The 16,011-nt window shown below is 43.1% G+C and overlaps 1 protein-coding gene and 1 non-coding gene across 5 annotated transcripts in view; both read right to left on the bottom strand.

Annotated features, from left to right (window-relative positions):
- The window catches only part of GARNL3 (GTPase activating Rap/RanGAP domain like 3), a 138,754-nt gene that overhangs the window by 17,494 nt on the left and 105,249 nt on the right, over positions 1-16,011 (bottom strand). For all 4 annotated transcript variants that reach the window (XR_012506557.1, XM_074362260.1, XM_074362261.1 and 1 more), the window contains 5 exons: positions 12,944-13,055; positions 8,128-8,226; positions 7,650-7,766; positions 6,972-7,147; positions 4,550-4,708 (listed from right to left, as the gene is read on the bottom strand). Coding sequence is in view for 3 of the 4 variants with exons in the window: in XM_074362260.1 (XP_074218361.1) it covers positions 4,550-4,708; positions 6,972-7,147; positions 7,650-7,766; positions 8,128-8,226; positions 12,944-13,055 (663 nt within the window). In the remaining variant the exon portion in view is untranslated. The remainder of the gene's footprint in view (positions 1-4,549; positions 4,709-6,971; positions 7,148-7,649; positions 7,767-8,127; positions 8,227-12,943; positions 13,056-16,011) is intronic.
- TRNAP-AGG (transfer RNA proline (anticodon AGG)) lies at positions 11,081-11,153 on the bottom strand. The gene has a single exon. It is a non-coding gene; the product is annotated as a tRNA-Pro (tRNA).

The following is a 16,011-nucleotide window of genomic DNA, read 5'->3' as shown; positions in this document are numbered from 1 at the left end:
CCAGACTTCAGATAATACTATAGAGCAACAGTAATCAAAACAGCATGGTATTGGTACAAAAACAGACATATAGACTGATGGAACAGAATAGAGAGCCCAGAAATGAACCCACAAACTTTTGGTCAACTAACCTTTGACAAAGGGGGCAAGAATATACAATGGAATAAAGAAAATCTCTTCAGCAAATGGTGTTGGGAAAAACTGGACAGCAGCACATAAATCAATGAAGCTAGAACACTCCCTTACACCACACACAAAAATAAACTCAAAATGGATCAAAGACTTAAACATAAAACAAGATAAAATAAACCTCCTAGAAGAAAATATAGGCAAAACATTATCTGACATACATCTTAAAAATGTTCTCCTAGGGCAGTCTGCCCAAGCAATAGAAATAAAAGCAAGAATAAACAAATGGGACCTAATGAAACTTACAAGCTTTTGCACAGCAAAGGAAATAATAAACAAAACAAAACGACAACCTATAGAAAGGGAGAAAATTTTTGCACAAGATAAAACTGACAAAGGCTTGATCTCCAGAATATATAAACAGCTCACATGACTTAATAAGAAAAAAACAAACAACCCAATCCAAAAATAGGCAGAAGACCTAAACAAGCAATTTTCCAAGGAAGAAATACAAATGATCAATAGGCACATGAAAAAATGCTCAATATTACTAATTATCAGATAAATGCAAATCAAAACTACGATGAGGTATCACCTCACATCAGTCAGAATGGCCATAATTTAAAAGTCCACAAATGAAAATGCAGGAGAGGCTGTGAAGAAAAGGGAACCCTCCTACACTACTGGTGGGAATGCAGTTTGGTGCAGCCACTGTGAAAGCAGTATAGAGATTCCTCAAAAGACTAGGAATAGACTTACCATATGACCCAGTAATCCCACTCCTAGGCATATATTCAGAAGGAACCCTACTTCAAAAAGGCACCTGCACCCCAATGTTCATAGCAGCACTATTTACAATAGCCAAGACATGGAAACAGCCTAAATGTCCATCAAAAGATGACTGGATAAAGAAGAAGTGGTATATCTATACAATGGAATACTATTCAGCCATAAAAACTAACAATGCCATTTGCAGCAACATGGATGTTCCTGGAGAATGTCATTCTAAGTGAAGTAAGCCAGAAAGAGAAAGAAAAATACCATATGAGATCGCTCAAATGTGGAATCTTAAAAAAACAAAACAAAACAAAATGACATAAATACAAAACAGAAACAGACTGATAGACATAGAATACAAACTTGTGGTTGCCAAGGGGGTGGGGGTGGGAAGGGACAGACTGGGATTTCAAAATGTAGAATAGATAAACAAGATTATACTGTATAGCACAGGGAAATATATATAAGATCTCGTGGTAGCTCACAGCAAAAAAGAAATGTGACAATGAATATATGTATGTTCATGTGTAACTGAAAAACTGTGCTCTACACTGGAATTTGACACAACATTGTAAAATGACTATAACTCAATAAAAAAAGTAAATCAATCAATCAGTGTAACAGAAAGAGATCTGGAAATAAATACTTACAAGTGAAATTACTAAAAAAAAAAAAAAAAAAAAGATACATCTTCTGGGTTCTCGCTCCTAGAGACCCTGATATAGCAGGTCTAGAGTAGGACATAGGTGTTGGCTTTTTATTTTTCACTTGATTAAAAATAAATAGTTCATCTTATTGGCATTTAAAAATGGTGGAAGTAACATATGGTGATTGTGAAAATTTGGAACACAAACAGACTTGTAACAAGTGAAAGAGGTCGCCCCTGTGGGGTCAGTGTCCAGCCTCCCCACATGATTTCAGAGTGAGCTCCCAATTGAGACTTGCTGGGTTCTGGGCAGACAGGACCGGCCCAGGACCCAAATAAACCAGAGGCCCAGATCCCGTTACCAGGTCTGCACTTCCCTCCAGAGGAGGCCTCTGTTTTGGGAAGAGGCCAGTGATGGCTGTTGGAGCCAGGGCAGTAGGTCACAGTAGGCCTGTTGGTAAAATGAACTTGATGATGACTTTCAGGATGCTGTTCTGGTGCTTCTTAAACAGTTCTTCTCTCAAGCTGGGACTCTCTAAGACCCTGACGGGGGCTGAAACCTGAAATCGGAATCGAGGGGTCTTGGCTGAGAAGAGAGGTGGACAGTGGGCAGGAAACTAGGCCAGGCCAACAACCCCTAGGGCACCGTGCACAGAGTGGGCAGGCGGCAAGGTAACTTGACCGGCACTAAATCCCCAAGGACCGAGGAGGGTCAACCTCTCTCTCCTGCCTCCACTGCACTCAGGGCCTGTGCTGCAGGAACGTCTTGCTAGGAAGAAATCCTGTTCCCGCAGACCGCTGCTGACCAGCTATTAGAAATCATGTTTATTACCTTCCTTATTTCTCTAGGGCTTATCTTCCTAACTGGACAGTAAATTCCTTGCAAAGATGAGCCACTGTCTCAGCACCTCTGCCCGCTCAGCAAAACCTCAGCAGCTGCTGATTTACTAGGAGGGAACACGCACACTGACCCACTCAGATCCAGGCAAGGGCTTAATAACAACAACAACAAAATTTTTTTTTTTAACATTTTCTCTTAGAGAAAAGCTTTGTATCTTTGTTTTAAAAAGCATATTGAAGAAAAGACAGAAATTTTTAGGATTGTTCTTCACAGCTTTCAGAAAAATAAAACACAGAAACCATCAAAGAAAACTGTTTTTAACCCATTTTTTTCCTGGGACTTCATGAATCTTAAGAGAGAAAAAAATCCACAAACACTCTAATGAATTATCAGGGTGTTAAATATAAGTTAATAATCACCAGAAAAAGCAAGTTAAATCTTAGGAAACTAGTTGCCAGGACACACTGAGCGAAGACCTGCTGGGCCATGATTTTCCTGCCTGTTTTGGATGGTCATACAGAGAGTTTTGAAAAGTGAGACAGGGCAAGAACTTTTAAAGGCCAGATTCTTCCTCAGAAGTCGGCAGCTGGAAGAGATGGTAGGTTCCCAGCTGTTGGGGTGGAGGGGAGCCCTCTTAGCTTTAAGTTAGAAAGAATTTCAGGATGGATTTCTTTTACGAGGTCTATAGTAGCATCAGGGGGAGACTTAAAACAGATTGACTCCCAAGTAACATTCACCCAGGAATTCTGATTTAACTGATCGGGGGTGGGGTCAGAGCAATGATGTTTTTAAAGCTTTCTTGGCACTTATAGCCAGGATCAAGAAGCAATGTGTACCAGTGGTTCCCAAGCTTGGCTGCATCACTTGGGAACATTTAAAAATTCCAAAGCCCATGCGGCACCCAAGACCAGTGAAATCTCTGGGGGTGGGACATGGGCACTGGTAACATTTGAAGCACCTCAGATAACTGCTATTGCAGACAAGTTTGAGCACCAAACTTGTATATATTTCTGTGTACACACACACACACACACACACACACACACACACACACACACACGAAAGGACAGACTGAGCTGTGATTGATAACAGTTGAAGAAGGCCTCCTAATTATATCTAGATGTTTCTTTTTCTGATTTTTCTGTTTCTTAAAATCTTGTTCTCATTAGGTGTTCAGTCTTCTTAATACAGAAATTAGCAATTTTAGTGAAAATTTATGTAGGGTTTGTCCAAATATAAGTTGCATTTTTGATTTCTTGTAAAGTATAATTAAATTCCTCAGTCTCTATGGTCCAGCTGAGCAGGACTGGGGGAAGCCTGTAGGTTGGGAACTACATTCCTTGTCAGGAAGGACATTCTCCTTGGGGACAGCATCCTCATTCTGCCGTGTCTTTGGTATGGAAGCGGGAGTGCTGGCACCACGCTATGCAGATTTCAGATGGCTCAGGTGTTATCAGGCCTTGCCCTGCTTCACAGCGACAAGTTGGCTGAAGACCTCTGCGATCTGCCCTAGCAGCGTGGAGCAGCTCAGCGACAGGCATTCCAGGGCACTCGCGCTCAGAACCCACGTGGTCCTCTGCAGTGCTTCGGTGCTGTTTCATGTGGGCCCTAGATTCTGTCCAAGTCCGAGACATGCTGCCCTTGATGCAGCTCAGGCCAAGTGGTGTAGACCCTCAGCTGCTCTTTCTCTCCCTCCTAATAGTGTTTCATATTGCCTTCCTTTCCTGATGGGCCTCTACGGGGATGGAGACGGGGGCTGTATCCTCCCCTGCCATCCAGGCCCTGAGCTGTGAGTCTGCAGGGCCACTGAGAGCAACCTTACTCCCCAAAGACCCTTCCAGCATGAATTACCAAACAAATGTTCTCATTTACTCAGTTATTTACATTTAGCTTTTGACTCTTCATTTTTGTTGGGAAGGATGGAATGGCAGGGAGAGGCCTGGAAAAGCTGAACAGGACGACGGGTAGTTATATTATATTAGACTGAATCTTTGGGCAGCTTCAGGTGGTGCAGCCTAAATAGTATATATCACATGGTACTGATATGATAAATAGTACACAGTTTTAAAGAAATCCTCATTATGACATCACAAAGTTTAGAAGACCCAACTCCTAGTCTTCTTGGTCTGCATTGGCCCCCATATCTGTCAACTCACCCTGTTGGCCTCCACATGGTGCAGCCTGAAGGCCTCCCCCGTGCTCTCGTTCACCACATCGAACTGGTGCCGGTAAGCCACGCAGATGAGATTGTCACTCTCTTCCGTTGGCCCATCTACCAAGGTCATCACTGCCGGAGAGTCGGACAGACAGATCTCCTGTGCGGTCGATGACGGAGGGGACAGGGGTGAGGACAGAGCAGCTGTCTTCATATCAACCCCACCACTGGGCACCCCCGTCCAGAAGAGGATGCACCCAGGCTCCTGCAGAGCCCTGGGCCTGCAGGGAAGGCAGGGCAGGAAAAGAGGGGCAGGGATGGCATCAGACTTCTCCCTCCCACAGAGTGTCCTCAAGGCTCAGACCTCTGTCCACTACAAAGGGGAGAGGCCAGGAAACAATTTTACAAAGCTGATTCAACAGTGTGATCCGTGTTAGCTCTCAGTCAGTCTGGTCCTGTCCTGTGATTCAGTAATAATAATAATAATAATAATGCCAATAGTAATAATTGGAAACCTTTTTGAACACTTAAACACAGTGCCAGGCACTGTTCTCACTGAATCCTCAAAACAACCTAATGAAGTAGGTAAGGCTATTATTCTACTTCACAGGTGAGGAAACTGAGGCTCAAAAGTCACATGACTTGCCTACAGTCACACAGTTTATATGTGGCAGAGCCAAGATCTGAATTCAGGGAGTCTGATTTCAGAGCTTATACTCCATATAAAGGTATGTGCTCTATAGAAATACTCATTAAGGTTGCTAATTACTGGATGAGAAGACTAAAACCTATTTAGAGCAAGACTGTAACTTGTTTTAACTGTTATGCTGTTCTGTTCTGAATTGAATATTTGCAGAAACTGACTGCATAATTCAGGCAGCTTAAACTATAGGCAAAAATAACTTCTCAGCTTGCCTATGGGCATACTCTGCCTTAGTAACCAACAGTTGACACATTGCACACCTTGATGTACCATAGTTTTTAAAAAGTTAGAACGATGAGATCAGGAAGGGCCCTGACCCTCCAGGAGGCTTCTTTCACAGGCTCCACCCTCAATCCAGCAGCAAATCCTACTGGCTAAGGCAAGAGGGCAGCTTTGCCCTTGGCGCCCTCCCACCTGTCCAGCTACCAAAGCTGCCAGTATCTCTTGCTAGGATCCTGCCTCAGCCTCTTAGCAGACTCCTTATTCCACTCTGGGTCCCCTACGCTCTTCTCTGTCCAGTAGCCAGAATGGCCCTTTAAAAACCTACCATTTCTCTGCTTCAAACCTTTCAATGGCTTCTCCTTAGCTAGGCATCAAAGCCAATGTCTTTGCAAAGGCCTTCAGGGCTCAAGAGACCCTGGTCCCCATATACTGACCCCTCCTGTTCCCTCGGCTGCAACTGCCCACTCTTGGCTGTGCCTTGAGTGGGGCCACTGGGTCCTGACTGGCTGCTCCTTCTGCCCAGGAGACCCTTCCCCACAGGGAACCTCATCATTCCCATGGTTGATCTGGATCTGTGCTCAAATGTAACATTTTCAGAGAGGGCTTCTGAGACCCCCCTTTCTAAAGAGATCCCCCACTGCCCCAATCCATGACCCTCTATCCCCTTTCCCTGCTTTACTGTTGTCCTCAGGACGCAGAGATTCATTGGCCTATTTCTGTTGTCCTGCAACTAGAAAGCAAACTCTACAAGAAGAGACACTTTTTCTGATTCATTGCTGTATCCCCAATACCTAGAAAAGCATCTTTTTTCCCTCCTAGTTTTATCGGGATATAATTGGCATACAGCACTGTGTAAGTTTAAGGTGTACAATAATGATTTGACTTACACACATCATGAAACAATTACCACGATAAGTTTCGTGAACATCCATCATCTTATACAGATACAAAATAAGAGAAAAAGAAAAAAAATTTTCCTCGTGATGAGAACTCTTAGGATTCACGCTGTTAACTTCCATAGATAACATGCAGCAGTCTTAACTATAGTTATCACCCTGGTACTTATTTATCTTACAACGAGAAGTTTTTACCTCTTGACCACCTTCCTTCATTTCCCCGTCCCCTTATCCCCTGCCTCTGGTAACCACAAATTTGGTCTCTTTTTCCACAAGTTTGTTTGTTTTTGAAGTATAATTGACTTTTAAACTACATTAGTTTCTGGTACATGGCACAGTGATTCTATATTTCTGCACATCCACAAATGACCACCACTCAAGCAGCATCTTTAGGTGCTCACTGGCGTGAAGGAGCTGGATGGAGTCGGAAAAGCCCTGTTCACCTTTGCCCTCTGGGAGAACCAGGGCAGCAGGCAAGGGCTCCCCCAGGGGGTTACTGAGCTGTGGGGCAACCCCAGTGGACGACAGAGTCTGGGTGGAAGGAGGGAGCCTGCCTTGTGACACCTTGGCCAGGAGTGAAGCAATCCGAAGACCAAACGTACCCGGATATACTGGAATTCTTCAACAGGTGACTCTGACAGGGGAGATAACAGTGAGATGCTGGTCACCCCGCATGGCTTGTTGTGTTTCCTTGTGATCAGAAGCAGTTTATTCCGAATTGCAACAACAATCCTCAGCTCTCTGCTGTGGTGAGTGTTAATGGCATACAAGTGGCAACCTGGGAAGAGAAATAAATGATGCCAGGCCTTGACAATTTGATGATCCCTAAGAAGCCTGGAAATTAAGCATAACCCAGTGAAATGACCACCAGGCAAAGTGGGGACTGGAAATAAGTTATAAGAAAATTAAGGAAGTCACATTCTCTCTATTGTGGAGTTTGTGACTTAGCTTCACACTCATACATGAAACGAATGAAAGAAAAGGGTGATCAGAGTTCCAGGAACCAAAGTCTAAAAGTTTCTTTTCACAGGGTTGTTCCCAGACCTTGACTCTCCTCCCAAACTTGTCACACAGGGCCTAGAACTTCCAGTCCTTAACATGTTTTTCTCTTGCTCAAGTTTCTCTTAGAGAAACAATGATGCCATCTTTGTGACGTTTCCAAGTAAAAACCACACCAATAAAATCAAATTCCTACTCATTTTTACTTTCAGTGAAATCCAGACAGTGTAAGACAAAGATGAACTGAACAGAGGCCACGGAAGTGCGAAGACTCGAGTCACCTTTCGTCTTCTCGAGCTTGTTTTCCCTGCAGTCACACTTGCCCTTCACGGCCTGCCTGCCCTCGATGCCCTTCTGCACAGCACTGAGCCTGAAGACAAAGAGGCGGGCATCTTTCCCTGGTGGGACAGAGCAGACAGAGGAGACGGATGGAAAAGTAAGACAACCTGGAAGAACTGTAAGGGCAGATTGTGCTGGAAAACTACTGCTCAGGGAGTCAGGATTTGAAGTGTTCCAGAACTTGGGAGAGACCCCACACTGTCTTTACCTAATGCTGCAGTCGAGGATGCCCACCCCTTCCCTCTCTCACTGCCCTTTCCTCAGAGCACACATGGGCCACCAAGGACCCCGAGCCCTGGGCACCAAGAGAAGAAACCACTGGCACCACCGAGGCAGTCAGAGTCCCAGGACCCTGTGTGTCAGCCGCAGGCTACACGTTTTCCTTCCTCCCAGAGAACACCGCCCGGGGAGGAGCACCACCTTTGTCTGCTCTGAGAATCAGAAGGTCCAGTGCCTCGAGCACATGCATCTGCTTCACGGGCAGGGTTTTATCAAACACAGGCACTGCTGGAAGGTCATCTGGAAAAAAAAAATCTGGTTACCCAATGCTGCAACCCAGCCCATACTTTCTAGAACCTACAACATGTGCCTGTGGGCAGTTTTGGACCCCAGCTCTCCCCAGGCGAGGAGGCAGGTCAGCTTCTAGAGCTCTCATAAGGGCTACACAGACAGTTCAAGCACGAGTCTCCCCTTGGTTCAGGGAGAAGGCCTGATAGTTCTTTCCCGAAGGCATTCATGGCGCCGTACAGGGAGTGTAACAGCAGGGCCCCTAAACTGTATCCTCCTCAGTGTTCCTCAAAGTCAAAGCAGCACTTCTCAATCCCAATTTTTACTGGGGCTGTTCCAAAGGACTGAACACCAAGCTTAAAAAGTGCCAATAAGCTTGGCCATTTCTACTATTTTCTGATTCTTGTGTCATGTTTGAAATCCCATCACATCTTAGGTTATTTTGCATATTTCTCAAGAAAGCAAAATTAGAATTCCCTTTTGTATTTAAAATAAATACAAACACCCTTTTCCAACACGCCCTATGTCTGTGTCAATAGTAGTTTACCTATAATTTTTCAGTATTTCTCCACCTAGGAATATGGAATCTCCTTTTTAGACAAAAATAAAATAAGAGAGCAATATCAAGTACATTTCCCAAACAACAGGAAAAGACTAATTTTAGTGGAAATGTTTGGGAAGATGCAAGTAAGGTAAATGGATGATTAAAGACATTGCAATTACACATAGGATTTGGTTTTCAGCTTACTTAATGGGATCTTTTTGTTTTTTTTTCAGACTTACTGGGATCTTAAATTGCTAACAATTACTTTGCTCCTGGGAGTCTCCAGGACTAAGAAGGCTAAAAGAATTAAGGCAGTTCCGTAAGCAAAGGGTCTGTTTTGAGCTTGACACAGAATCAGGGCAAAGCAAAGATGAGCTGGGATGGTGTTAACATTTTAGGCAGAAGTGTCCTAGCTTATTCTTCACCTGCATTGAAGATACGTAGGTCTTCAAGTGCTCTGCTGTGGGTTTGGGTGTTTCCTTATTTATCATTCAGGGACAAGACGCCCTGAGGATCTTGGCTCTTCCAGAAATCCGTCTGTCTGGGAGTTCATCCTTCCCTGGATGGTGCCCAGAAGGGAGAAGAGCTTTTGCCATCAGGATTGGTAACCTCCTCACAGGGGAGGGGTCTCCCGCTCTTGCAGGCCCAGGAGGGCTCTGGATTTGTCAGAGCACAGAGCCTGCTGGGCTCTTATTAGACTGAGCACTAGTCTCTGGTTGCCCTTAATGATCGGGGCCAATGTAGATTCAATGAGAGCGCATCAAACCACTCTCCTTCCTCCTCTGCCCCAGTCCTCCCCAAAAGGAAGTGATTCTCAGGCTCTTTGTGCTTCTGCTGGAGCAGACTCAAGTTTTCAAACCATGAGATGATCATTCCAGCACCTGTCTTCCTATTTGATTAAATAACTATGCTTATTTCATGTTGAATGGCAGTTAACACACACTGAGGGCTTCCCACATGCCAGGCCTTGATGCTAAGTGTTTTACACGTCATTTAATGTCAGTGTCCCAATGACTCGGTGAAGTAGAAGCTTCTAATACTTTCTTTTAACACACGAGGAACCTGAGGCTCAGTGGTGCTAATAACTTGTCCAGGGACAAAGCCTGTGCTCTTAACTAGTGTTGTAGCCTAAAAATGTAGCACTTTGTCCCCATGGATTGATGTTGTGACCCTGGAAACAACCGTACTGTAAGGAATTAATAAGTGACAGAAGCACTTCATTTTACAGTTAAAACAGAGGGATACTGTGTGGCTGCCCTATTATGTACAGAGCGAATTAGCATTTATTCTTCATCAAATCTTTCTCAGGTGGCTAAACAGGTTTACATACAGCACAGTACAGAAGAGGAGGCAAGGATACGAGAAAGTGATGTGTATTAAACAACTGTTTCATAACAATAGTTTCCTTCTTGTAATCTTTTTAAGAAGAAGCAATCTTTTAGAGCTGGCTTTTCTATTACTACAAAGCCAAAACAAATGGTGACAGCATATTTAATCAGTATTTAGTCTCCCTTCAAAGTAGGTTTTGTTACACTCAGAATACAAAAGAATCTTAATTTTTAATAGTGACCTTGAAAGAGCAGACTCTCAGCGGGGTTAAGTCTAATGAAATTCAGCAGAGGCTAATGGGACAGAGTGGAACTTGGCCAGAAACAAAATGGAGAGATCCACTCATGGAAATAATTCGTAATATGATTAAGTGTAGACAAGAAAAAGGTAAACAAAGAAATAACAAGAGAATTATGGCTTAAAAGCACAAGGAATACAAAGAAAGCCTTAAGGGTTATTCTCCTTTTAGCAAAAGCAAACAGGGAAGCATTACTGCATAACCAGGACACGAAAGCAGTAAGCTGAATAATACATCTAAGCTGTTGGTGTTTGCTCAAGGCCACCGCCTGTGTAAGGCCACTTCCCTCAAGTCCGAGAGAAAAGAATTTCCTGGCAATCACAATAATCTTTGTATCTGACACTTCTATTACATTTTGGATCCATAAAGATGAACATTTCAGAAAGGACCTGGTAATCTTGGTTTGGATTTTACATTCACAAAAATAGAAGCAACTCATATAGAATCTTTTTCTGTTTTTAGGCAAGGCTTACAAATAGTCACTATGAAACATACTTTCTCTTTCCTAAAAGAGACAAACAGGTAGCATTTAACATTCTTTTAATCACAAAAATTTTCATAATTATTTGCCTAGGGTTATATTTTTGGAAGTCTGGGTCAAGGTAAAGACAATAACATTGGTAGAGTTTAATTTAATTTATTTTATTTTTATTTTTATTATTTTGGGGGAGAGGTAATTAGTTTTATTTATTTAATGGAGGTACTGGGGATTGAACCCAGGACCTTGTATACCCTAAGCACTCGCTCTACCACTGAGCTATAACCTCCCTCTGGTAGAGTTTAATTTAATAAAATGTAGTTGGCTTAGTGGAGAGAGCACTGGACTAGGAATCACCTCTGGGTTCTGGTTTCAGATGTGCCACTAACCAGCTGTGTGATCTTGGGCAAGTCACGTAATTTCTTTAGGCTTCTGTTCTTCATCCGTAAAACTAAGAGACTACACTAAACCTCTAAGGTCTGATTTTGTTTTTGTTTTTCAGTAAGTTCTTTTATTTGGTTGCACTTCTGGCAAAATCTACAGACTTTGCTCTCTTTTGGCAAGTTCATTGGGATATAGTAAAGCTAATCGCTGCTGTTTAATAAGTCATTGTTGTGTGCCAGGCACCGTGTAAGCACTTACCATAGATAACAATGTAATCACTGCAATCCCTTCCCTTGCAGCTAGAATCATCATCACCCCCATTTTGTTTAGTTCATCATTTTCCATTATTATATTTTCAGCCACTTAAAAAATTACCCCCACTTTCGAGAAACCTGAAGCTCAGAGGTTTTCTTTGAGATCAAAAAGGCTTTCTAATTGTTTTATAGTTTCTAAAATTAAATATTTAATTTAAATTCTGAATTTATGAATTTTTAAGTTATCTGCTTTTTAGTAAATTATTTATATATACACTTACATATTATATATATAAATTTAAAAAATTATGTTATGGACACACAATTAAAACATATAGCAAAAACAGATAAGATCAGAAATAAGTCCATTATAAAGCCTTGTTTGCCCACCTCTTGTCTTCCTACAGGGGACACCTAGCACAGGGCCTGGCACACAGCAGGTACTTATAAATATGCTGAGTCAGGGACTGAGTAGGGAGTGAAAGTCAAGGCCAAGGGTGGGAAGATGCTGCAGTTTTAGGCCATTATGTCATTCTCACTGGGGGGGGGGGAGGTGGAGGAGAGTTTGGGGATTCTCATAAAACATCATCATGGTAACCTGAGACCGGGCAGCCTTCTCCTGCACATGGAGGATGCACCCTTGGAAGACGCTGTCTCTATGCCTATGGCTCCCTCTGAAGTCCCAGGACATGACTTGCTACCAGTATTTAAGCATCTTTATCATGCATTAGGAGTCTGGAAAAATGCAAGGGGCTCCCCTGCTGGGAGAGACCACACAGTCCTTGAGTCTAAATAAAATTTCCATCTGAAGCTGAACTCCCTCTGCAGCATCCTTGCCAAGGTCATGTCTAATTGGTGACTGACCTGTGGCGACAGGGAGCTGCTGGCCTCCCCGGGCAGGATGATCCACCTGGATCTAACAAGTTTGATTTTATATTGAGTTGAAATCTGTCTTCCTTTCAAAATCTTTTGGTTTCCCTATCCATCAAATGTAGGTTATCTAAGATTCTTATTGTTTGTTTTGGACACCAAGTACTTTTCAAATTAGGAAATTTAAAAAAAAAGGCACTTCAAAAGAAAGCATGTCCCTGAGACAATGTCTAAATAACAACGTCTTTTTGATTTAAAGTAAAATTTTGGAATTATGGTAAGTATTGGCCAGAAAGATTTCCCTGGTAGGTCATTTGATATCCACAGTCTAATCAGAGATTCAGGGAAGGCATGAAACTGTCATGCATGCCTCCCCCCCTGGCTTGTTTGTTTAGAATAAGTTCCGTCTGCCTGTCTTGAAAACAAGGGGTTAATTTTGTAAGGAAATGAAACTCTGCTAACCTCACTGCTGATCACACTTTACCTATAGGGAGTTGACCGATGGTCACCCATCTCAGAAATACTATAAGTTACATAAAGAGAGACATTTGAAGGAGCAGCTACTCACTAACCATCCACTAGCAAGACGCCAGCGTCAGTGGAAACCAGCAAGGCCTGGCCCCAGGGATCTGCACACACGGCTTCATGAGGGAAATTACTGCAGAAACACTGGGGCTCCCAAGGCTGTGAGGCAACACAAGCATCGGAAGGTAAGTGCACCAGAAAGAACACACCAGCCCGTCAACTGGACGCGCACAGCACGCTGCCTGAAGTAGCAACACAGACACCCTCCAGGCCCTGGGAGCTGGACCGGCTCTGACTCTGCTACCTTTCTTAAGAAGTAAAGTCTCCTTTCAAAGTGTGTCCCACAGGGAAAGGGCGAAGCCACATGTTCCTGGCACCACGACCTGTGTCTGTATCATAATGATGTTCCTTAGGATCAACTGAAACACTGTTAACGTTTTCTAAGCAAATGTGTTAATGCCTGGAAGTTGGACCAATTGGTGCCTATTGGTTTTTTTTTTTTTTTTTTTGGAGCTTTTACATTAGTTCATCATAAGATGAAGTCCCATATAACTATAAAAAACGTCAGCTTCCTGTCTGTGTTGCTGATTCGGCAAAATTATTAAATCATACACAATGCAAGAAGTTGATAATGTCTTAACATGAAAATGCTTACTGACCCATTAAAGGCTACAAAATCTTAAAGAAAAAAAATAATGTCTGTTTGCAGGACTATGGCAATGGCTGCCGATGAAATCTACTCCTGTTGCCCCAAGTGACACATTCATATCACATGAACCTTTATCCTTAGTTTCATTCCATTTCCAGCATAGGGAGTGAGCCCTCCCTCACCACCGTCCCAGAGCTGCAGCCAAGGCCTAGAGTCTGCTGGCACTGTTAGTGACTTCCTAGCCACAGTGAACTGTGGACATCTTCAACAGATCCATTAACTTCCTTCCAAAGCATGTGGCTTGGCCTCAAAGGACAAGGAAGTTTTCTGGAGATTCTCAGGGACAAGTTGAAATCCTTCATCTTCACTTTTCCCTGGGGCTGTATGAGAGCCTGTGTGCACGTGTAGGTGTGTTTGTATGTGCCGGGTGAACACATGCTTGCACACCCAACGTAGAAGTGATGGCTCTGAGGTCACCCTCAAGGGTGTCACTTGGGATGAGGGTAAACACTATGTGAATTATTGTTCTTTCTTTAGAAAAGTATGCTTTCCCTTTACAAAACCCACAAGCCTTAAACTGAGTATCATAATTGCTAAAATGAGGCTTGGGCTGTCGTGAAAAGATCACACAAAGAATGTGAAGATATTTTATAAACTGGAAGAGGGCTGCACACATGCAGGCCATTACTTGGAATGGCATTTCCCTAAGAAGATTTCTGGAAATTATGAGTTTATGACTTAAAGCAGGAGGACATGGAAAAGCAAAGCCAGTAGAAATGCCAAATGGGGGGCAGACACAGACACCAGAGCATTAGGTGACATCAAGATAGAAAACCAACTCTGGATAACAAAATGCTCTCTGACCGCAGGACACAAAATTAGAACACTTATGCAGAATAGGGCTTCTCAACCCAGAAGACCTAGGGTTCCCAGAGGACCTATGGAGGGCTTAAGGAGGTCTGTGAAACCCTGAAATTGTTCAGAGTGATGATTATGTGCCACTTGTCATTTTAATGGGCTGGTGTGAGTTGGGGTGGGGGCCCACTGCTTTCATGGGTTCTCAAAGGGGCCAGGGACTCCATGAGTCTGAGGACAAGCTGTATGAGGTGTCAGCAATATGAACTCAGCCCTGGCCCAACAGAGGCTCTGGTCTGAAGACCAGTGGTGTTTGCCATCACACTAGACTCCCTTCTGTCACATGTGGGGCTTGGTGCACATTCTGCAGGGTGAGAAGGTGGTTTTCAGGCCTTCCTGCCAAACACAGGACTCTTGGCTGGTTCCCTACTAAGAACCTTAACACAGTTCATGAAGTGATGAATGCCTAGGAGATTGACAAAGCCCATCTTTGGACATTGAACACTCTTGGCAACAGCATGTGGGACTCTGGCCTCTGCAGAGTCAAATTTACAATAGTCCATGAGGGCCTGTATAACAGTGTTTCTCCAAGGATGGTCTGTGGTCCAGCGGTAGATTATGAACTGACCCAAAAACTGGAAGCTCTTTCTTTGTTGTTCACTGGTGAACAAGTTACAGTTCCACAGACTTCCATTTTTATTTATGCCTAAGAACTTCTTATTAAGAAGGTTACTAAATCTTACTGGAACTTGGCATTTATAAAGAGCTTGACAACACTGCATATTCTACTGTTCACATGAACAGGTGGATAATGGGAATTTCTGCAACTTTTGGAAAAAATGCTTTGCCATCAGTCTTGCCTTAAACTGGTTGCAGTTTTGTTTTTTGGTTTTTTTTTTTTTAGCATCAGCTGTATTTTGGGCTCATCATTTTCCTGAAACCAGATTTTAAAGTGTGTAGGTTCTGCAATTCAGATACAGCTCATCTATACCTTTATTGCTAAAGTAAACGTATTTGTAATTCTTTTGCTTTTATAATGGATATTTCTGCAGTTGATGCACTGTCTGTGGATTTGTTCTGTTTAACCACCTTTTACATATTCTGAACACAGACACAGTTAAGTGCATAGGGTATTGCTTTATAATACAAAATCATGCACATAGTAAGTGCTTTTATTTTTTTCTCTGTTATTCTTGATTAGCACCTAGTTCTTTTTCCATGGTAAGTGGAAATGAGAAGTAGATACCCAGGCCACAGAACTCTGTGTTTGGCTGCATGAACTGTAAATTAAGCAGTGGCTGCTCAACTGTGGTCCTCTGACCAATAGCATCAGCCTCAACTTGTTAGAAGTGCAAATTCTCAGGGCCCTCTCAGACCTACTGAATCAGAAACTCTGGGGGCGATTCTAGTACACACTAAAGCTTGAGAAATACTGCCCTAGTGCCTTGCTGTTTAGAATATGCCCGTGGTCAGCAACACAGGCACCACATGGGAGCTTGTTAGAAATGCAGAATCTTGACCCTGCTGCTAAGCTGTTGCTGAGAACATGCACTTGGTCAGGCTATCCGGGTAGTCTGGACACACAAAGGGCCTGAGGAGCACTGCTGGACC

Source organism: Camelus bactrianus, chromosome 4 (genome assembly GCF_048773025.1).
Source record: "Camelus bactrianus isolate YW-2024 breed Bactrian camel chromosome 4, ASM4877302v1, whole genome shotgun sequence".
Taxonomy (NCBI): Eukaryota; Metazoa; Chordata; class Mammalia; order Artiodactyla; family Camelidae; genus Camelus; species Camelus bactrianus.
Note: the sequence above shows the minus strand (reverse complement) of the source record. Positions and strands in the feature narration are given on the sequence as shown.